The 22,468-nt window shown below is 38.0% G+C and overlaps 2 protein-coding genes across 3 annotated transcripts; one reads left to right on the plus strand and one right to left on the minus strand.

Moving 5' to 3' along the window:
* The first annotated feature begins 1,704 nt into the window (after nucleotides 1-1,704).
* LOC122652791 (double-stranded RNA-binding protein 2-like) lies at nucleotides 1,705-8,737 on the plus strand. The gene is made up of 3 exons (XM_043846647.1): nucleotides 1,705-2,014; nucleotides 6,318-6,537; nucleotides 7,851-8,737. The coding sequence occupies exons 1-3, from the start codon at nucleotides 1,769-1,771 to the stop codon at nucleotides 8,546-8,548; spliced, it is 1,164 nt and encodes a 387-aa protein (XP_043702582.1). The 5' UTR covers nucleotides 1,705-1,768; the 3' UTR covers nucleotides 8,549-8,737.
* A 1,283-nt stretch (nucleotides 8,738-10,020) lies between these two features.
* Nucleotides 10,021-20,639, minus strand: LOC122653005 (mRNA-decapping enzyme subunit 2-like). 2 transcript variants are annotated; one of them, XM_043846911.1, is made up of 9 exons: nucleotides 20,522-20,639; nucleotides 20,347-20,486; nucleotides 17,175-17,326; nucleotides 15,606-15,733; nucleotides 13,246-13,344; nucleotides 12,286-12,438; nucleotides 11,692-11,795; nucleotides 11,526-11,593; nucleotides 10,021-10,468 (listed from the first exon to the last, which is right to left on the minus strand). In XM_043846911.1, exons 2-9 carry the CDS (start codon nucleotides 20,424-20,426, stop codon nucleotides 10,275-10,277), a joined length of 978 nt encoding a protein of 325 aa, XP_043702846.1. In that variant the 5' UTR covers nucleotides 20,427-20,486; nucleotides 20,522-20,639; the 3' UTR covers nucleotides 10,021-10,274. The 2 variants fall into 2 exon arrangements, with proteins under 2 accessions (XP_043702846.1, XP_043702847.1); XM_043846912.1 differs by having other exon boundaries at nucleotides 20,347-20,595.
* Nucleotides 20,640-22,468: the final 1,829 nt, after the last annotated feature.

Below are 22,468 nucleotides of genomic sequence, written 5' to 3' on the forward strand. Positions count from 1 at the left end.
GTTGGACCACTCCTCTTATATAGGTTGGGATCTAACAATATTCACTTCTAAGTTTAGTGTTTTTGACATTCCAAATGCTCTTAACAAATTTGGTCTGAGTTGATTCAACACTCTCAGTTCATTGGTCGCTAGAACAATTAAAAGTGAACTTTATTAAGAAATTTTGAACAGTTAAAAGTATTAAAGTTTGTTAAACTTTTTAAATAGAGATGAACACACTAAGGACTTAACTATGATTATGAGTTTATGACTAATTAAAAGAAAAAGATCAAATAGCCAATTGCCAAAAAGTGAAACTTACTACTGCTCATCTTGCTTGGATGGTGATAAGGTAAAGATTTGCTCAAGATTTGGTACTCTAATTAAACATTTTTCCTCATTACTATTGGTTCTTTTTCTTTTTCCATTTATTTATGGCATCATTAGATAAATTCCACTAGAGGTTCACTTTATACAAGCATGATAAGATTTTGTTTAATATATCTATTGATTATATTTAATACTATTTTTCATCATAATATTCTACAGAACTCAAAATTTTTTTTTATTTCAGATTTTCAATGGATTAAAGAGATTTGAAAAAAAAAAACCCTTAATTATATCTATTAATTTTACACTTACAACACAACTATTGAGAAAAAATCTCATAATTGAGGAGATTCTATTCTTACCTTGGGTGAAGGAAAACTCGGTCATTGCCTTGCTGTCCCTAATAAACGATTGAGGCTTTAGTGGCAATTTTTGACCCTATTGTACAAAGTCATTCATACCCTTTAGAGTCTGACTCAAGAACAATGCTACTTGATCGTGTGTGGTGCTTGGCTCCTACGCTTAGACATAGGGACACATGAAATAATCATCGCATCCTTAGGGATTTCCATCTTTCCATTGAGATGCAGCAGTCATTTTATGTGAACCGATATTTAAGAGCAGGGGCGTGTGCGGCACGCGATCAAGTAGCTTTCTTTTTTCATAAAAGAAAATGGGAAAACAAATAAGTCGGAAAAAAAAATAAAAAAAAGGGAAAATCTAGGAAAAGATCACATCCATGCAAGTAGAACGTTCAGTTGACCCACCGCAATGAACTAATAAAATAATATTAAAAGATAAAGCGATGTGATGGCACCAGACTAGATCAGGGTCTATTCCCAACCCTGTAGACCTCGACCCAAGACCACTTACTCACTACCTTTGAAATCCCTTTCAATAAGGAATTAATACCGTACTAGTGAAGCTTGAATATCTCCTCTGCTAAGTAGGTCAAAGATTCTGATCCAAGAATCCTTAACTTAGAAGATTCTCCCATGGCTATATGGCTAAGTATCTAACCTGTATCATATCAGAACCCTAAAACCAAAAAAAAAATAAAGGAAATAATAAAAAAAATAACTCCACTAGAAAAAGGCCTTCTTTCTCCTCTGCCAGGCCCCTCCCCCCACTGTCTGTAAACCGCAAAGTGCAGATTGTCTCCATTATCTCTGCTGCTACCACTTTATGTAAAAGAGAAGACTTGAAAAAAACCCTAAAAACCTCCCATTTCCGCTTTGAGAAAATTCATTCTTTCCCGCCAATCCGCCGGAAAAAAAACCCTAGTTTTTCCTGAATTTTTTTGGCTCAGAAACCGTCGATCAGATCAGTGAGCTCTGTGCTACAGGGCTTCCAGGCAGGTTTTTAAGGATAGTTCATAGTTGAGTGGGGGAGATAAAGAGTTAAGAGTTAAGTGGATAAGGAGTGAAGAAAGGAGGAAGAGAGAGGGGGGAAGGTCGAGATGTATAAGAACCAGCTTCAGGAGCTGGCGCAGAGGAGCTGCTTTAATCTTCCGTCATATACGTGCATAAGGGAAGGACCTGATCACGCACCGAGATTCAAGGCTACCGTTAACTTTAATGGTGAGATCTTCGAGAGCCCCAACTATTGTACGACTTTGAGACAAGCTGAGCATTCGGCGGCCGAGGTTGCGCTCAATTCGCTCTCCAACCGAGGTCCTTCGCATTCGCTTGCCGCCAGGATTCTGGTAAGTTCGTTTTTTAACCGTTAGGGTTCCGTTTCTGTTTCGTCGGAAATCGATGTGGTTCCACCGGCTTTTCTTGGCGCCGACCGATCGGTTAGCACACGCAACCGGTGAAGGAAGGAACCTCTCGAGTCTTGTGTTTTGACTCTTGACTACTATTGGGTGTGTATCTCTTTCCCGAATCCACCGACTTCGTTCATCTAATGTGCGCCGCGTAGGTGCACAGTCTTACCTGGCGTTCACATTCTCCGCGTGTTTTAGGATTCTATTTTCTAAAGAGAGCACTAAAGCTATCCTGTCGGTTGGTATTGGCTAATGTGCGCCCAATAGGTGCTGTGGAACTGTGAAGGAAGCTTCTGGGGCCTTCGAGTCTACAAACCTTATTCTCCAATTAGTTTGGCTGTTCTGAAAGCTCGTCCGGCCTACCCCCCCCCCCTCCCCCTCTCCCTCTCTCTCTTTCTCCCCATCCTCTACTGCCGAGCTGCCCGGCAGGAGCGTGCTTCCCAGACACGGTGCTGTGCGCAATGACCGCCTTACCCCATTTGGGCAAGGCGTTTGGGCAGGGGTAAGGCGGACATTGCGCACAACACCGTGTCTGGACAGCACGGTCCTGCCGGGTAGAGGATCCAAATTGGTGGGACACATGGCCATTATTGATTGATGAGGAATGACCAAAATATTTTTGTAGTATTTTTTTTTTTTTTTTTTTTTTTTTGGTGTGTAGGGGGGTTGGGGGAAGGAAACATATTTGAAGGCTGAAATCTTTACATAATGAAGAATATAAGTAAATGCTTAATTAATTAATTAATGCTTTTTCGATCCATGTAGCATTTGTAATTTCTGATGCTGTACTTGCATAACTTTGTTGTTGTTGTTGTTGCTATGTATTGAAAACATATAATTGGTAATTAAATATTACCAATATGATTGTTTGTATGTATATGTAAAAAAGTCAATAAACAGTAACAACAATAAGTCATGCAATACTACTGTAGCAGAGATCTTGCTTGCTGGGTACAAATTAATACATGTGCCGCTGAGTTAACTTTTCAAAGGATCAATGTTTAATTTATGATTATCTATCAAATATATTTAACTGAAAAACAAAAACAATTAAAAAGTAAAATATTTATAGTTTTCATCGTTAACCTGTTCGTACGTACTGGTAAGGTAAACATTGAATGAGCAATAGTAGTAGTCTTCGAAGATCTCTGTTACAGTAGTATTGCATGACTTGTTGTTGTTGTTTATTGATTTTTTTACATATACATACAAACAATCAAACTGGTAATATTTAATTACCAATTATATGTTTTCAATACACAGCAACAACAACAACAAAGTTATGCAAATGCAGCATTAAGAATTGCAATTGCTGCATGGATGGAGAAGACATTAATTAATTAATTAAACATGTCGACTCTGTTTAGTATGAATATCCTATAGGCTCACAAAGGGACAGAGGAGGAGAATACGAAGACATGTTACTTTAGTTTGGTGCTTAGTTCCTTGTTGAGTGGAAACATGGTGAAAAGGAGGTTCATGGATCTGTTTGTGACTTTGTATGCCTTGAATACTTTATATGTAAAGGCAAGAGTTTTTCTCCACGGGTACTTTAGGAAGGAATTTGTACATGGGTGCTGCCTATTTTGACATATGGAGGTTATCTTAACCAATCCAACTGGTGTATAGCTAGGGCACCCTTTGCATTACCCCAAAATCAAATTCATAAGCCCTCTCAAAGATGTGGTAATGAACTTCTTACTCATGTGTTTTTTTGCACATTAAATTGTAGAAGACTAATTTAGCCATTTTGACCATTGATAGATAAGAGATTTTGTGAATTAACCATCTATCAAATTTCATAGTTAAACCTATCATATCACCAATTGAGTATTAGATTCTTTTTCAATTGTCCAAATGTTAACTATGATTGACTTGTAGATCGTGTCTTGATATAGTGCTTTTGGGATGAAGTATTCCACATGAACTAAGGGTGATGTCAACAATATGCTTCCATAGTCTGGCATTGATTTGCCAAAAAATAAAATATGTCCAAGGGTGTCATGTAGAGAGAGAGACGATGTGCATGTAGAAACCTTGTCCCGTAAATCAAATATAAAGAATGTAATAAAAATGATTTCCTTAACAAATTGGTGGATGTGGTTAGTATCTCTAGGTAGAGGAGAGTATGTCCACGCCATGGTAGCTTGGTTGGTGTTTAAACCTTGTGGTCAGGTTGTGCACATCACCCTCGACTCATGTGTAATGTGTAAAATTTCAACCCAAAAGCTTATAAGTTAATTTTGGTTAATATTTGAATGGTAAGGGAAAATGATTTAATTCATAGTGGGTTGTATGATTGAATTTGGCTTTGAAATTTGACAGATGGTTAATCCACATGGTCTCTATCTATCTAATAGTCAGAATTGGTGCATTACCTCTCTACTGATTTGAATGCTAAAATATATGGAGTAAAAAAATTCCATTAGATGGCGAGCCATACAATTGAGATGGACCATAAAATTTGACAAGCAGACTATGCAAGGGGTGCTTTATCTATTCAACGTTTTGAATACATATCTTCAACGTTTTGAATACATATCAGTCCTCCATCTGACAGGACCATGCCTACCTGAAGATTCCTCCCTAAGCATGCATGCCTAGAGAAAATTTTGCCTAAATGACTAGATGTTACAATGATTTGCCAAATTCTTGATGAAGCGATGATCAAATTAGATGAATAGATGAGGTACTCAACCAGTTGGGGGCACTATGATTCTTGGTGAGCATGAAATGTTGTAAAATAACTAAAATTCAAAAAAAAAAATCTGAAAATGGAAGTAAACCTAGACTATGTTAGAATCCTGAAATATGCTGTATATGAAACTTATTAGATCTCAATACAGACCATTGAGTCAGAAAGAACTCAAAATTTTGTGAAATTTCACAAAAGTTGATGTAAAATTAAAACCACCCTGTTGTTGGGAGTCAGAGTTTAGGTTGGTACTAGATTATTTAAATGGATTTGTGATTCGGAGTAGCATAACATAAAAAAAAATGTTTACACTTGGGGAGTTCAAACACCAGAAATGTTGTTGGTGCTTTTATTTCCTGTTGACCTTGAGAGTTGAAGTTGGGAGTTGAAGCAAGTAGTTCACATGATTCAGACAGTAATAATCTTATGAAGACGAATCACATAATTGTGAAATTTATTTTGAGTTTGAAGATCCAAACATAATCTTAGAATAAAATTGATGCATAATGTAACATTAGTGCAGTTCTTACAGTCCTTATTGACTTACAGTCGACTAGTTCCCCCCTCCCCCCCCCCCCTTTCTTTTTGGGTGGGGGCCGGGGGGGGGGGGGGAGGAGGGAGGGGGACAATGCAGCAAGTTGCTTGACTTAGTTTTTTTTTTTTTTTGGGGGGGGGGGGGGAGATAAGTAAAGTAGCATATTTTTGTTCAATCCCTAAATTTGTATCGACTAGTTAGGTGATACATATATGTCTAATACCTGAACACACGTGTATATACTTCATCCTTTGATTGTAGATTTTTGTTACCACACTTTGTGTTAGAAAAGTCTTTGGAGTATCAATAAAATCTTGTCCAAGTTAACAAAGGCTGGTAACATTCATACTGCCACACGGCTGCTCTTGATGTGTAACTTTTTATTAATTTGGACCCATCTATGACCTGCATAATATAGCTGATTTTGGGCCAAGCCTTGAGGAATAAGATGAGTGCTATTCAAGGATACACAATTTGAGTATTAGCTCATGAACCATTCCTGTTATACCATCAAGATCAGTATGTATTGGATGGTCGGAAGTCGGAACAAATAATTAGCTGAACACAGTAGGTAGCAACTTAATATTGCCAGTGGATTGGCTGATACATTATGTATAATGAATTAGATGGTCCATTTGATACCAATCTGGATCACCTTCCTAGAAACTAGAAACCAAGCTTCTATCATAAAACCAACCCGTGTTTGTCTTGTTGATCTTAAAATGAAATAGTATAGCCTGGAAATTTTCAGAGTACTAAATATTGTAAATATATAGTTTAGCTGAACTTTCAAAATTTCTTCCAGGCACTGTCCAAATTTTGCCCAATGTATGAAATATTCTGTAGCTTTGTCTAGAATATCTTTGCAGAAATAATTTTCATTTCAATTCCATTTCCCTTGATTGAAAATCAAAATTTTGCAACACATGGATAAAATTGAAGACTATATCATGCTTTCCATGATACACCATTCCTGGCTTAGTGTGGTAGATACTAAACTTCTCCATGCACAGGATGAGACCGGTGTCTACAAAAACCTTTTACAGGAAATTGCACAAAGAGTTGGAGCACCTCTGCCTCAATACAAAACTTTCCGGTCAGGTCTCGGGCACCTACCTGTATTTACTTGCATGGTAGAGCTGGCTGGGATTACATTCACAGGTGAACCTGCCAAGAACAAGAAACAAGCCGAAAAGAATGCAGCCATGGCAGCATGGTCATCTCTGAAACAATGTGAGCTCCTACCTAATCTTCTGTAGATTTTTGTTTACTTGCTAGAATATTAATGAGTAATTCCATTTGACTTTAAGAATATTTTAACCAGTACTCTTTTACGTCCCTTAACATCTGTTTAACATCAAACTATCCATTTCTTTCCAAAGTATGCCACTGACATCTCATGTCCTGGTTGGATGCTGTTGACATTTGCCTTTGATATGAATCCATGTACTCCCTCGGTCCTGCAAATTAGCCTTCCTTCCATTTTTTGGCTGTCCCAAAGTCTGTCCATCACACAGATAGTAATATATTCTTAAGAAGTTCAGCACATTCATTATCCAAACATTGAAAAGCATTTTGTCCCAGGTAACAAAAGGACAATTTTGGAAAACTGGAGGGGGGGGGGCTAAACCTTGGGTTTTTTCTGAAGGGGATGGTTGTAGGACAGTGAGTAATTTGTTGTGGGTGACCTATCAGACATCCCGTATCCCTGATCTTGTTACCTTGCTTAAAAGTATTAATGCTCCCGTTGATATTTTGACAAAACCAGGCTCATCATTTGTTTGTTATGTTCAATCTTTGTTCAGGGAGATTTGTCCCTCATCCCTGGACTGAAGCATGTGTCTTTTGACCAATGCAGTGTGGGCCAGTTCAGTGCTTACAATGGTATTGAGTCACCATGAGTACCGAGTACATGTCTTACATTTGCCCGTGCAGTATGGTATTTAGTTACCAGTGGAGCAATATTGGATGCACTCTTGTCATACTGTCGTATGTCTTTAAAATTACAAACTTAGTGAATTGAGACTTCTACCTGCCATATACTTTTTGAGGATGGGAAACTATTTCTGCCTCAGCTCTACAGCCAGTCCGGAGTAATTGACATGTATAGCCAAACCATAGGAATGGTCCAGTGTTCCATATAATTAATTCTGCCAGGAAAAGTTATTATTTATATTGTTGAAAATGTTATCATAAGTGGAGGGCATATCATTATATTTTGTTACATGAAATAGTTTTAAATCAGTAATCTGGCTCTCTTATATTTTACTTGGGCTGATCTTGAGATCCAAATCTGTCAATTAATGTGAGATTGGATTTGAATTTTAATGAACAACCCCATGAGTACACCTGAAAGTCATGCCTCAAGAGAGGTTTGATAATTATTTTGCTAGTTACAGGTGCACCTGAATCTAGTCTATTGAGAAAAACTGAGAGAAACTTTACGTAGCCTTTAAAGTATATATGTTAAGTGCCCATCTCTATCAGTCTGTTGGATTCAACCATATACGTATTTTGCTTACTTGTATCTCACTATTTGTGTCCAGTGGCACAGCAAGCTGCAAGTTCATCCTCTGAGACGGAGAACAATGATGAGCAAGAACAGATCACCATAGCACGGGCACTATTAAATTATCGTCTGAAGGAAAAGATTGCGGCAAACTCACCTGATGCTCCAATTCCATTCTCAAAGAAATTCCCAATGCAAAATGTGAGACCATCAAGTACACAGCCTCCGCCTGTTATGACCTCAAAAATACTCCCATTAATCCGTCCGAAGACAGCTGCACGGACCAGACCAGCCTCTTCAACAGCAAATGAAAACCCCCAAACATCACAGCCTTTGCCACCTGAATACCGTGGAGTTTGGCCACAGAAATTCCCTGCAGCAGGAGCAGCTCCATACATTCCTGCCAGGCATTTCAGGCCATACCATGGGATTGCACCACCAGTGACAATAAGGACTGCAATACCTGTTTTCTCTGCCCCGCCAATCCCCCCACCGACCGTCCATCCTCAGGTAATGAGACCACCAATTCATGTTGCCCCGGTAGTCCACATCAGGCAGGCAGTGCCAGTGTTTGCTGCTCCACCCCTTCCTAGAAAGGAACTGCCATCTTTGAAGGTTTCTTCCCCACCAACCAAGCCATCGTCAGTTCAGATCGAGGAGACAGGAAGCTCAATAACCGAGAATGACCTGCAAGAATCGGTAGCAGCGGAGAGAATGAAACAGCTCAAAATCTGATGTTGGCAGGAGATTATTTGAATCCTTAGGTAACTGTTTCTGATATTGTGCTGGGTTGCGGTTGGTTCTATCGTCTATTTCCACACACCTTACAGTGTTCTTTATTGCGCTTTCTTTCAGTGGGAAAGCTACATTGTCTTTAGATTCGTTAGCATTAGACATAAGCAACCTGAAGTTTTGGCTATGTAACTATGCGAAATGTAGTTTATTTTTTGGGGTAGGATCTCTCTGCAGTCAATGTGTATGGGCTGTGTATCCATGTGCCATACTTTCTGCCTTGTGATTGCTAGGCTAACACACCGATTTTGTAAGGTAATCGTCGAAGTCAGCCTCTGGTCGTATAAGCCAAGAGAAATGCATTTTATCGAAGGCCCTATCTGTCCAACGATTAGAACAGCGAAATCAACTATTCATGCAGTAGATTATCATGGGTATACTGATTCAACAACTCAGCCTTATCCCAAATGGGGTTCTCAAGGTCATATTTGATACAAGGTCTAAGCTGTATATGTTTTTCTTCACTTTTCTTGGGTTTATTTTAGGTTCATTTTATCATTTTAGGTTTGTCGTGGTTTTTTAAGTTACTTTAAACTGAATCAAATTATTTTTTCTGCATTGTAGCATACAAAGGCCCAAGTCGAACATGGTCATGTCATCTCAAACAGTTTTCTTGCAGTTTATCATATATTGAAGTTATTCCTAAATCAACTCTAATATTTGTACTTTTGCATCAGCCTGTGTTTGGTATGCATTGGTGGAATGCATTCCTATGAAAGGCTCTTAAAAATAAATTTTCAAAATGTATCCTTACAAATGCATTTCACAGAATTTAAACTTTATCTTAACAATTGATATATTATGAGAATGTTGTTTGAAACGGGCTATTCTCGTTCTCAGCCAGAATGTGAAATAGGTTAGATAACTTGTTCTGGAATGGGTCGCATTTTCTAACACCAATGAATAAGAATTCAAATTTATTTTTTGGGGGTCTCAAAAAGTGTTCTTTACTTTTAGGCTATGTTTGGTTGACAAGAAATGGATAGAAAAGAAAAAAAAATATTCACAATGATTGATTTATGTATCTTACCTCTCTCCTAACATTCAAAAAAAATTTTGAATTTTTTTCTTCTATCCATTTCTTGCTTCATAACATAAAGATTGCTTTATGTGTCACACTTTCTCCTCAAATTCAAAAAAATGTGAACTTTTTTTTAATATTTTCTTTTCTATCCATTTCTTGCCAACAACCAAACATAGCCTTAATGCATTTCATAGATGCCTTTCAAATTCGCCTATCAAATACCCATTACATGGACACATCACATGAGAGCTAACACTTGAATGGTACTTAACCAGTTTACCAAATAATTAATAATAATAATACTTAAATCACAAATAATTACGGAAGCAAAGCTCCGTTTAGATTTTCAGACGCTTATAAAACATAAAACAGTTCAAAATTTGCATGTTAATATATCCAATGCTCCACCCACCCCTAACTAACGAGAAACTACTTATTACAAGAAAACTCTTCTGTACAAAATGTGCATACTCTTCCAACTCTTGCGACACAATATACAGCTCGTGCTGTTCCTACTGGTGCCCCTAAGCCTACCATCCATGGTGTTAGTATGTACTTGCAGCAGCACGGCTGACACTAACCAAGCTACGACGTAAACCCACGGTTTCTTTACACATAGGGCTAAATCAGAACGTTATATTCTAGTCAAAGAGCAAACGCAGCTTCCATTGCTTTTAAGATTGACGCGTAATTGAACCTGAAGCCTCTGAAGCTTTTTCCAGGACCAAAATCAGAGAGAAGAATTTCAGATCCAGGTCTGGTAGACTGACTCGTCTCTGTTGTTGCTCCCACTGTTGTTCCCCCTGTGGAACTGTTCTTTGCTTTCCACACGCACGTTCCTAAACAACACACATAACAAATAAGACTACCTCCAAACATATAATAAATCAAGAATGCTGCTAATGGATAAATCAATAAATCAACCGAGTGTATAACAGGAAGATCCCATTCTCCCAGTCCCCAACAACTTCAACAAAAGATGTGAAAGATGCTCAACTCAAACCACGCATAACTTCATTAAAATCTAAACTAGTTAGCTGCAAGATGGACTGTGTTGGCATCTTAGCCCTGATTAAAACCGGCCAGTCCCATCTCTCTCTTTCTACAACAAAAACTGATCAAGAAGTCTAAAGAATTTTAGGATTTAGTTTGGCTATTCCAAGTTTCCAATGCTGTTTAGACCAGGTTGGACATTTCATATGATGGAACCACTGCCGCTTCTAAACTCATGGCTTCCATCCTTTGACCGTTTCTTCCAATATTACAATTATTGATTCTGATTGTTCTCAAGAATACTTCGAAGGACACATACAAAATTAAATCTCTGAACAGAGTCAACAAAATCCCAAATTCTTCAGGCTTATATAGTGGAACTAAGATCTTGAGGTCTTTTGTTGTAGTTGTTAGGAACAAAAAACTAGGGTCTTCTATTGTTCCATCTGTTTCCATGGAAATTATTTCACAGTAGTCGTTTTAAATAAAAATTAACGGTATAGAATAAAAGAGGGTGAACCTCGGCACAACGGTAAGGTAGCTCCATTGTGACCTAGTGGTCGCAGGTTTAAGTCGGGAAACAGTCTCTCCCCGAAACGGGGGCAAGGCTGCATACATTATGACCCTGGCGGGAGCCTTGTGCACTGGGTACGCCCTTTTATAGAAATAAAAAGACCAGAAATTATTTTCCTGAAATTTTATTTATTGTATCAAAACAAAATTCTAGTCATTTTTTCTCAATTTCCCACCCAAATACGCTTCCTTGCCATGTACAATAAGAAATGATAAAATGGCAGAGAAATAAAAAAGGTTTTTGCGAGAATCTTTCTCGCTGCTGAAATAAATGGGAGACTACAGGCTTGCCATGTACAAAATATTTCATTAGAGGGGAGGAGGAAATACCTTTGCAAGGTGTATCATATTTCTGAGCTGTGAGGGGCTGATTCTTCGCAATCCATGCTTTAAGATTGCTGCATGAAGATATTGAATCTCATCAAAATTTATCCAAAAAGAAAATAAAGGACAACATACATGATCTCGCTGAATTTAGATGCCAGAATATACTCACGCCAAGAATGGAGCAACCATGTAAAGCTTCAGGCCATTTGTTCCACGAGATATTACATCGTTGCCTGCTGGATGAAGTTCATCAATCCGATGCCATGAGATTTCCTGCAGGTAACAAATAAACCATGTAGAACTAGTTCTCACACAATATTCACCCGAAAACCTTGGCACACTACCATATTCTATTTGCATCTACTTCCCAGAAACTAAAAACTATCAGAAGTTTCAAGTCCATGCATGAGTAGCACTAAGAAGTAGACAAGAGGTTATTTATATCCAAAGCAAAGCAGAACAGGCACTTGAAGACAGATCTATGCAACTAATTGAACTTCACTATTTTTTGTTAGTAAAACTACTACTACAGATTCAAGAACACAAATCATCAATATTCTCATTCAAAAATCAAGAGTAAGATCGAGAAGATACCTAAGCTTTTCTAAATAACAAGGTCTAATTAGACTCAAGTAAAAGGTGATTTATGTAATTTCCTGTCCTACATAATTTAGTATAGAAGAGGAGAAAACCAATGAAACAATTAATGTGAAAATAAAGGCTTCTATTGGAAGTAAAGGCATTCAGAGACTTAAGATCATACACTGATCTCCTTCTTAGTCATTGGAGCAAAGACAGTATCATCCTTCACGCCAACAATTATGTAGAGCCGCACCCTTTGCTGTCCTATTGTAACTTCTAGATAGTCATCTATTTTCAAAAGTTTTGAGACATCAAAACCTGTTTCCTCTAGGACCTGCATCCACCAAACCATTGAAAAAGAGCTAAAAAATGTCATTGAGGGGAGAGAGACAGGGAGAAGCATGTTTATCTACCCTATTAGAAGTTACAGATAATGTCAAATCTTGATTGTGGAAAATTTTAGAAGCATTTCAGAAGAGATTTAGCATGCTGCTTCAAGAACGAATAAAATTTCATAATGTATAACTAGATACCAGGGGAATATCTTCATACACTATGTCTACAACTTAGCATCAAGTAGATATGTGGGCCCAAGAGAACAATAAAGCCCACTAGGGACCTATTTAAGAATGTAGGCACTACCCATATATCAGACTCACTTGGATAAGATCATGGTTTCAAGTATTGGGATCGGATTGGCTGGATTGCCCAATCCAGATTGAGTTCCCCATCCCCAGTGGCCGATCTGAGCCAGTATCCCAAGTTTTAAACCTTGAATAAGACCAGACTGAAAAACTAGTACCTCCTCCTCACAGTCCAATCCATCTTCGGACCTAACTTTAATAGTTAATAGAATGTTGGGATGGATGGAGGTCTGGAAAATGAAAGCTCGAAAATCAGACAGACCAATTAATCTAATCACAATGATTTTGGGATAATAGATTCCAAAATTCTGCTAATGAATATCTCTATGGGAAGAAGGGGAAGTAGGGTAGCTCTCAAGGTTCAGCATCCTCTCAAATCTGAATATTGCATGTAAAATAAAGAGAACTCCACCAATCCATTAAGTACGTTCCCTGAAAATTACAAAGAATAACTGACAGCAGGACCAGCAATTTGCCATAAGAAAAAAAATTATTACTTCTCGGATGGCACATGTGTGGTCTTCTTCATCTTTGTTCTTCTTCCCACGGGGAAAGCTCCAGCTTGATCCAGCTTTCCATCCCTTCACCAGCAAACACTGCAAATGGCAAAAATCTCCCATGAATAAAAGGATGTCACTACTTGAGGACAGGAAAAGTCATTAGGAAGGCTTTACTACTCATTTTAACATGTTTAAAATCTTTCTATGGCTTCAGAGTACAGCTGGTTGCTCAAATTTGAAATTTAGAATAAAATTAAGCACTTAAACTGAAGGTTTCTTTGAAAAACAGATTTTAAATGTTTGAATGATTACATGAATGGCACCAAGTTATTTCAACGGTTTCCAGTTAAAAATTAGTACTTGGGAAGTGAAATTGGTAGGATCCCAAGACAAGGCTCACATGAGATTTGCAACCCCTACTTAATGACAATGAGAAACAGATATATGAGACAGTTCTAATACTGTTGGTATTCCACATGAGGAAGTTCATTTCCATATTATCTCCCTAAGAAAAAAGGCATGCAAAAGGAAGATGACTAGTTGAAAAGTGAGGTTACTAAAATCTTTGCACTGATGGAATCAAGGTTATTGGCGAATCGGCTGATTCATATCGGAATCAGCAATTGATGAAGGATGATTCAAATTTCCGCCAATTCAGTACAACAAAAAAATTTACCAGTCCAAAGGGTAGGAAAATCCCACTTTCTGGTTATTACTTCCAATGATGAGCACAAAAAACACAGAAATTTTTTTTGGGAGGGGGGGGGGAATTCACTGTTTTCCCAAATTTACAAGCTTCTTGCACAAAAACTCCAAAAATATAAGATCTGAAGAGAGCTATCCACCATCTCTCTGATTCAATTATCCTTCTGTCCGGCCAATTCCAACATATTCGAATTGGAACCGAATCAGAATCACCTGAGACCAATCTGATGCCCAATTCCGAGTTTTAAAACCTTGGATGAAATGCTTGAAGAAGGGGTTGATGCAGTTAAAGGTGACCAATCAGGCCAATTGGATTTTGGCCCGTGATTGGGTTCTATGGACCTTGAGCTTTTAATTTTTTTGGTTTATTAATGTAGTGGGCCTCTTTTATAAGCCCAAAAGTTGGGGTTTGACTGTTTAAGGGGATACACGAAATTAAGTATAGGGATAAGGTTGTGTAGGTCTTTTAGTCAAATCTAGGAAGAGTCCTTTTTAGTTTAGTGTTTTATGTCAGTTTAAGTTAGTTTAAACTTACTAGGAAGATAAAGAGTCATTAGTGGTAACAATTACTGTTTTTTGGTCTTTATGTATGTAAACCCCCCCCCCAACAATTTATGATGATTTTGGCTAATGTATTGATTTATTTGAGTTGGCAATGGCCTAGCTGGATTTTCTCTCCCTCCTCCTGATTTGGTAAGGGGACTCTTTCTCTTTCCTCTCTCTCTCCTCTCTCTCTTCGCCCTCCTTCCCCACAGCTGAAGATTTCTCTTCTTTTTCTTCTCTCTCCTTCCCCATGGCTGGGGATTTCTATTCCTTCTCTCATTATCTTTTCTCCCCAAATTTCTCTCCTAATTCATGATACTATTCTGGAACAGTCCTTGAGAATAAGCCAGTTTTAGTAATCCTTCTCTTTTTGATGAGTCCGAACTGCTGAGGATCATTCGATTTTTATGTTTATCAGGCTAGTTTAGTAATCCTTCTCTTTTTTATGAGGCTCAGTTTGGATCTTTGAGAGTCCGAACTGCTGAGGATCGTTCGATATTTATGTTTATCAGCTAATATGGATAAACATCCTCGGAATTCAGATGTTTATATCTACATCCAACTCAAGTAATTCTAGGATTCAAATCCCAACCAAATATGCAGAGCTTTCAACTCCCATGAAACATCAGGCTTACCTACAATTGATAGAATCTAAACTGCCAGCTAAAACTAGTTCTAGGGCTAACCTGTACTGCATACACCCTAATCTCACAGGAGTTAGAAAACCAACCCCCAAACAGACACTAATTGACTCTTTGATGGAAGACTTTCCAAACCAAAGGTTCAATTACTCAAGATCAATGAGAGAAGTGAGCAAAATTTGTCCGGAGAAGATTTAGGTGGCATGATGCAGTGACAGGAGGCAACTCATTCTAATTCTCAAGACTGGGTTGGCTCATGATTAATGTATTCAAATTTTCACCATGCAGATGCATATCTCAATATCAAAATATTTGCAGCTACAAGGGGGGGGGGGGGGAACTGATTGAGCACAGAGCATTGAAGCTACCAGGGGAGAGTATGGAAGAGCGAAGATATGAATTCACATCGTTTGTTCCAGAGGACAAAAAGCCTATTTTCTCATTGGGTTCATTCATAAATGATCTTACCCGTTCATAAAATTCATCCAAAATGATGGCTCCAGTCACCGGAACTCGGACCTTGTAAGAAGTGAAGTCTTTGTATATATCATCTATATGCGCAATATAAGGTCTCAAAGCAGCACAACTATTAAACACTGTGACAAGTTAAGGAAAACAAGAACCAACGGACAAAGAATGTAATATTTCCCAAGGAAAAGAAAAATTAAAGCCTAAAAAATAATGCATTCAAAATGGACAGAGTCACAGAATGCCATAATATCAAATGAAATGGAAAGTCAAGCGCTTCTTAAAATGAACTGAATGCCAAATTGTTCCAGCTTATTGATGATCTGACAGTCCAAACAGGATGCAATAAACAACAAAGAAAACATATATATTATAGAATTGGGTCCAGCTGTAAGATTTGTTCCTTGGCTTGGAGAAGTTTGAGTATTATTTCCATTACCTTATTATCACCTAAGCCATTGTTTTTCTGTGACCTGAAAAAGTCAAGTACCAGTGGTTGAAATGATCCAACTATTCAAACTTGACAATCCATTGACAACTCGATGGTCAAAAACCATCAAGTGGTCTCGACCTATGATCAGACCAATGGGACCCTATGATTGGTAAGTTTGACCACCCAGTACAATGGTCTATGCAACAATGTAAAACAACATGACTTTCAAGTTTGTCAGCAAGCCTATAGATGAGAACCATGTAATAGGCAGAACGTCATTTGTGAAATATATAGTGCCTGTCTTAGACAATGTTTGTTCCCTATGACAGAACCTCAGTTCAATATTCAACATTTGTCTTGTTAATATAAAGACAATTGACCCAGCATGCCACACGTACAACTGAACTGTTATGCACAGGTTACATGTGAAGGGATTGGAAGCTTGTTAAATAAATGTAGACATAAGGATCAGCACATGTCTTAGACAATGTTCTCCATGATCATAACTTTTGCTTAATATCCAATACACATGGAACAAGTAAAGGAAATGAAACCACCATTTCATTGGTCCCACCAAGTATACCTTCTAGGAATCCTATCCAGAATGTGACTTGTCACAATACCGCAAGAAAATTCCCAGCAAAACCTCCCAAAAATGGATTTTATCAGATGATCAGGTTCCCGCAATCAAGTTCAATCTTTAGTAATAGAAACTTAATGAAACCCATCTGGACCATTATCTCAATTCCCTTAAGGGACAAATGCAGATGTATTAACCCACTCTTCATCTAAGAAATGACCAATAGGCTTGTATAACTTAGAAATGCATGCAGTCATTCTGCTAATGTGGAGACCTCTTTATGTGAGTCAAACATAATTGCATACTAAGACCTACCCTAATACATCAGCTTTTAGTTCATATCTGGCATTTGTAAATGTTTAACAGTTTAATGAACCAAGAGAAGTTTTTGACAAAACTAGGTATAATCCTAAGAGCTAAAAGAAAAGCTAATCTAACATAGCCTTAACATGACAACAATGGCCCAGATCAGCTTCACATTATCACAAGATCACTATTAACTGGAAAAACGAAAAAAGACTATTCTGAATTACAAAGACAAAATTGAATAGGATACTCAAGGAAGCAAATTCTTTCAGAGTAAGTGACTTCAAGGATGGGTTTTGCTCCACCGAATTGTCCTCATAGAACCAATGGGCATGCTCAATGAGAAATAAAATCCTCTCAAATGACTCTAGGTCTTCTTTCGGAACATTTAAGATAAATCGACTGCATGATATAAAGAAGTGTTAGAGCTGACAAATAAAACCAGTCATACAAGGAAATCAATCAATAACAGGTGTAACCCAAGCATGCAATATACAGTCATGCATTTATAGCTGCTGCATGAGCCTTTAGATATGAACTTGTAACTAAGAAAAGGCACTGTTATTTAACAGCAGATCTAAGGAACCAGTTTAACTTTAGATGTCCATCTTATACCACCACACACATTATGCCTAACTAAGAAAATGAATTGATAAGACACATATTAACAGAGCACTTAGAACACCATGCTATGTGATGGGGAAAACCTACAGCCAGACCCAACATGATTTGCCCATCCAAGTGAGCTAACTAGCAGGGCAGTTCCAAATATGGCTGGCTATCTATTAGGCCTAAGCCAAGAACAAGGCATAAGATAGGGCAGGCCAAGACCTAAGCACAATCCAGGCCAGGCAAAAGGCTTCCAGGCTGGATGGAATTTATAATTTGATTTTCTTTCTTCAAAACCAAGTAAATATAACAAGCGCATTGGATTATCAGTTGACAGACAAGATAATAGAGGGGAACACATGTAGTCCAGCCAAACATTTGCATATACCATCTAAATCATATTGGTCCAAGGCAATGTGATAACTCTACCACAAAATATACTTAAAGCTATAATATTTTTACTTAAATAATCTGGTCCTGTGGAGAACAACCTGTATTCATGTCCAGCTTTTTACTCAGAAAAATAGCGACGGGTATATGCTCATCCTATGAGGTTTGTGTTTCTCTGGTCATTAAGATGAAGAAGAACAGTTCTCCAGTTAGGTTTGTGTTTTTGGAAACTAGAGATGAAGAGGGAGACACTGTAATTTCGAGTAAGAAATATTAGGATTATGGATGAAAAGACTCTTCTACCTCTCACTTTAAGTGTTTTCCATAAAGGATGGGCAGATTAAAAAGTAAATGTAAGGGCACCTGCTATTGAGTGCTTTGCCAGATGGGCCCATATCATGAAACCTAAAAAACATGAGACATTAAATATCGACTATGAAATCCAACAAGTTCATAATTGCATTCTTTTGTTCTTATAGATGGATCATTAATGAATGCATATATATAGCTTCCAAGCTTACTTTGGAATTGTCTACTACTGTTGTTGGCAATATGTCCAATTACGCATACCCACTTTGCAGATCCATATTAGCTGACTCTCCATATCCTATGACTTAAGGATCAAATGAATCTAACTACTAGATGGGTATCCAGTATCCACACCCAATAACTGTACTCAAACCCATGTTACAAAGGAAGGAGCTCCAAGCCACAGAATCTCCTCCAGCCTTTCATTGACTGGACTACAGGGAAGATAAGAGAAAGACCATAAAAAATTCAGTCTATGGATAATCGACATGTGGCAAGGTTTGAACTCGGTTCATAAGGGGCAGAGTTCTAGGCTGGTTCATGGAAGTCTTTGGAACCAAGGATTAATCTCCCACTGTTCAGTAGGGCATAAAGCCTGCACCTAAGATAAATATCATAGACGGCACAGGCATCAATCATTCGTCCTTGGAAAATGGGGAACGGACAGGTGTCATCCACATCCCGGACACATCCCGTCTCAACATATCAGGTCACTATATAAAGCAGCGACATTTAATGCAGGTATGCTCACAGTGATCCAATAACCACCGAAAGGGTTTATCATCTCCTGACAACCCTACGATGCATTTAATGTTTGCTCACTTAAGCAGATCTTTCTCGGATAGTAAATGACGGGCAATCACATCATGTCAAATCAAGTTGCATCCTCCGATCTGCCTATAAATAAGAAGCTCATACCACAGGTAATGGGGATAAGAAAAAAGGGATTGAACTGAATTAGATTAGTTCAAGCCAACCTAAAACATAACAGAATATTCGGATTGGGACATAACTCGACTACGGTCGATACATCTCAATTAGGGATCTATCCCAATTTTTCTCTCTCACCCATCTCATATCTCTCCACTCTTGACTGATTGCCCGGAAAACTGGCTTAGGCATTGGAGAATTACACCGGAGCTGCGGAGCATGCTCCAATCACCCTCTTGTGTTCTCTTTTTTGTGTGCAGATTGTTGCATCTGACGGTCTATGCCACCTCTCAGTTTTCATCCGCATCAATAAGGAATTCCAGAAACCTTTTAGACAAATTAAGTTCTAGTAGCAGGGTGGAAAATCAAATATCTAATCACTTGTCAAATGAGCCTCAATGATATCCTAATTAAGGGATCAAATTTGTTTGTACCTGCAGAATTGGGACAATATTGTTCTTTCTTTTCAGTAGGCCGCAAGGCAATTAGTGATATACTGCAGATACATCCGTTTATGAATGTAATATTACCTCACTTATTAAAATTAAAGAGAAAAATCAGAAGACAGAGAAATCTGTCTTGCCAAACGAAATTTGATCCTAGAATAGACTTGCCTGCATCAACACCCCTGTGAACTTCAAATTTTCAGAAAATAAATAATGAAGTGGATAGATTTCTTTCTAAAGGCAGTCAACCCAGAGTATTCCCAACCAAGAGCCCAAGACACTGTACGAAACATTGCATTTTCACCAGATGGAGGGGGGGAAGAAAATAAAAACGTCGTATGGACAGCGTTGTTACAGAGGATACGATGTTGAAGAATGCTTTTAGCTTTTCTGAAGCCCAGAAATTTAATAGGGGTGATTCCTTGCCTTCCAATAGCTTTCTCCATTTCCGTGTCTAAATTCCTAAATGAAGCCCCAACCCCCAACACATACAAAAACAAAGATCACAACCAAACCTCGCATTTATATTTCTAACTATCAAATTCACGTAAACCCTAGCAATAAATTCGAACCTAACAAGCAGAAAAATTCCACAGCATAAAACTAACAAGAGAAATAGTCCTGAGAATCGAAAAATAGGGTTAAGTTAAACCACCAAAAGAAGAAGAAAAAAAAACAAGAAATAAATTGACGAATCGGTACCACAATGAAGAATTCAAATGATTTTAAGAATCATACCTACAAAGGTCGTCGAGGAGCTCCTGAGGTGGGAGAACGTTTTTCAAGGAAGCGCTTGAAGAACGATGTAGACCTGTCATGGCTTCCGAACTGTAGGTGAAGATCGAATTCTGATTCCTAATACCTTGATTTCAGTTCTACACTTCTACAGTTCAAACTTTGTGGAAGAAAGGAAGATAGTCACCGATGGTTTAAAGACGATCATTGTTAATTTTTCCAGCTTGGGAACGACTGTCACTGTAATCACTCTACCAAAACAGCCATTTTTATAGAGACTACTGGAAATATTCGGTTGATGGTGGCGGAATATCCGTGTCGGATCGGAGCTGGTGTACCCCAATTGTTTTGAAAACCGTAATCGGGGATCGAATCGGTCAGTGCTGATTCTGATTAGAATAGGATCCAAATTGGCCTGAATTGGTCCGATCCAGCCTCAATATATGGGTGAAACTGGAATCGGTCAAGGAATCGATTCGATTCACCTGAAAATGCAAAGGAATTGATTAAAGAATCAAGAATCGGTCAAAGAATTGTTGTTCCAATTCTAATTCAGGCTCCACCGATTAAGATCGGTGGAAATCAAAATTGGTTTCAGTCGACTCATCGATGTAATTCCCAATTTTTTAAACCCTAGTGTGTGTACCCATGGTTGAATCCCTTTTTTAAGGGGAAAAATCATTTTTTGAAAATTTTATATGAATCGAGTTTCTCTTCACCATCTTCATCCACGGTGTAAAGAGAATCTCTTAATTCACGAGTTCTTTCCGGTGGTTGAATAGGATTCCAAGAATAATGCCAAAGGCATTTGGGACTTTGTAGGGAGAGGGAATAATGACATTCTAATTACTAGATTATCTTGAAGAGGTTTTAATAAAGACAGTCATCTCATCAATCCCCGTTTTTGCCATGACTATATTCCAACCTCCACTAAACATTTGTCATGAGCTTGATAAATTCCTTCGCCGCTCTGTGAAATGATTCTTCTGACAAAGGTGTCTATTGGATCAAATGGATAGACACCTTTGCATCGGTAAAGCCTCAGGTTGATTGGGGTTTTGTGATTTTACTTGTTTGAACTAAGCCCTCTTAACCTAGCAATGTTGAAGGATTTTAGACAATAGTGATGCCCTGTGGGTTCGCATTCTCAAGGTTCGGTATTTTCCAAATTGTTTCTTCTTGGACACTCCCATGGGCTCAAATGCTTCTTGGGCTTGGAAAAATATACTTAAGGGTTGGGATCTTTTAGCCTTTGGGCTCTGTTCCAAAGTAGGAAATGGTAACCATGTGAATATGTACAAAGACCCTTGGGTTAATTGTGAAGAAAACACTTCACCATTTCGTTTTGATTCAAAAGATTAGAGGACCTAGTTCTCTTTACCCATCATTTTAAGTGGTTTGGATAGGACTCTTGGAATAGTGTGACGGTTCTCCTTCTATATAGAAACCATCTAAACATACCTATGACTATTCCTAGAAACAAAGAGATAGCTGAAAATCTGAAATGTTATTGTCACAAAGGTCAATTACTTTTCCAAATCTCACAAGGCATATATTCTCGCATGTGTGCAGACGATGTGTTCATTCTGACCATTTGATAGAGAAGAGATGGTCTGAATTAGCCACATATCAAATTTTAAGAGTTCAACTCAATCAAAATACCACTTGTATTGGCATTATGGCATACATCTAATGTATATCTAACTATCTATACCAATACTCTAGACATTATCGTGCACTCTCCTAACTCTGAATAGGAACGTTTGATTTAGATAGGAAAACCCATGAAAATGAATTTCTGAAATATGTCTTGTGATTTCTAGAAACATCACAAATACTTGTGACACTAATAACTATCCAAAGAGATTTTTTTAGGGTTACAGTCGCTCATCCTCACACTACTATCAGATTACATTATAGAGAAAGAACCCTCGTTACATATTTATAGCGAAACCCTATATAGGAATTTTACCGAAATATCCGTATAGTCCTCAAGAAATTTTAATGGTCCTTCGGAATCAACCATCAAACCCAAGTGACGGAATACAAGACAGCATACCCCCAACATCCTATTTCTTGCATTCAAGCCGAAAGTTTGCAGCCATAAATAAACATTGTTTGTCCT

This window comes from Telopea speciosissima, chromosome 2 (assembly GCF_018873765.1).
Source record: "Telopea speciosissima isolate NSW1024214 ecotype Mountain lineage chromosome 2, Tspe_v1, whole genome shotgun sequence".
NCBI lineage: Eukaryota > Viridiplantae > Streptophyta > Magnoliopsida > Proteales > Proteaceae > Telopea > Telopea speciosissima.

Bases quoted from the DNA above. Each gene is read 5' to 3' on its own strand.
- LOC122652791 (XM_043846647.1), top strand. From the start codon at position 1,769: ATGTATAAGAACCAGCTTCAGGAGCTGGCGCAGAGGAGCTGCTTTAAT. The intron at 2,015-6,317 runs GTAAGTTCGTTT...CTCCATGCACAG, and splicing joins CGCTTGCCGCCAGGATTCTG to GATGAGACCGGTGTCTACAA. The intron at 6,538-7,850 runs GTGAGCTCCTAC...ATTTGTGTCCAG, and splicing joins ATGGTCATCTCTGAAACAAT to TGGCACAGCAAGCTGCAAGT.
- LOC122653005 (XM_043846911.1), bottom strand. From the start codon at position 20,426: ATGACAGGTCTACATCGTTCTTCAAGCGCTTCCTTGAAAAACGTTCTC. The intron at 17,327-20,346 runs GTATGATTCTTA...TATATCATGCAG, and splicing joins CTCCTCGACGACCTTTGTAG to TCGATTTATCTTAAATGTTC. The intron at 11,594-11,691 runs GTGAGTATATTC...ATCTTCATGCAG, and splicing joins ATGGTTGCTCCATTCTTGGC to CAATCTTAAAGCATGGATTG.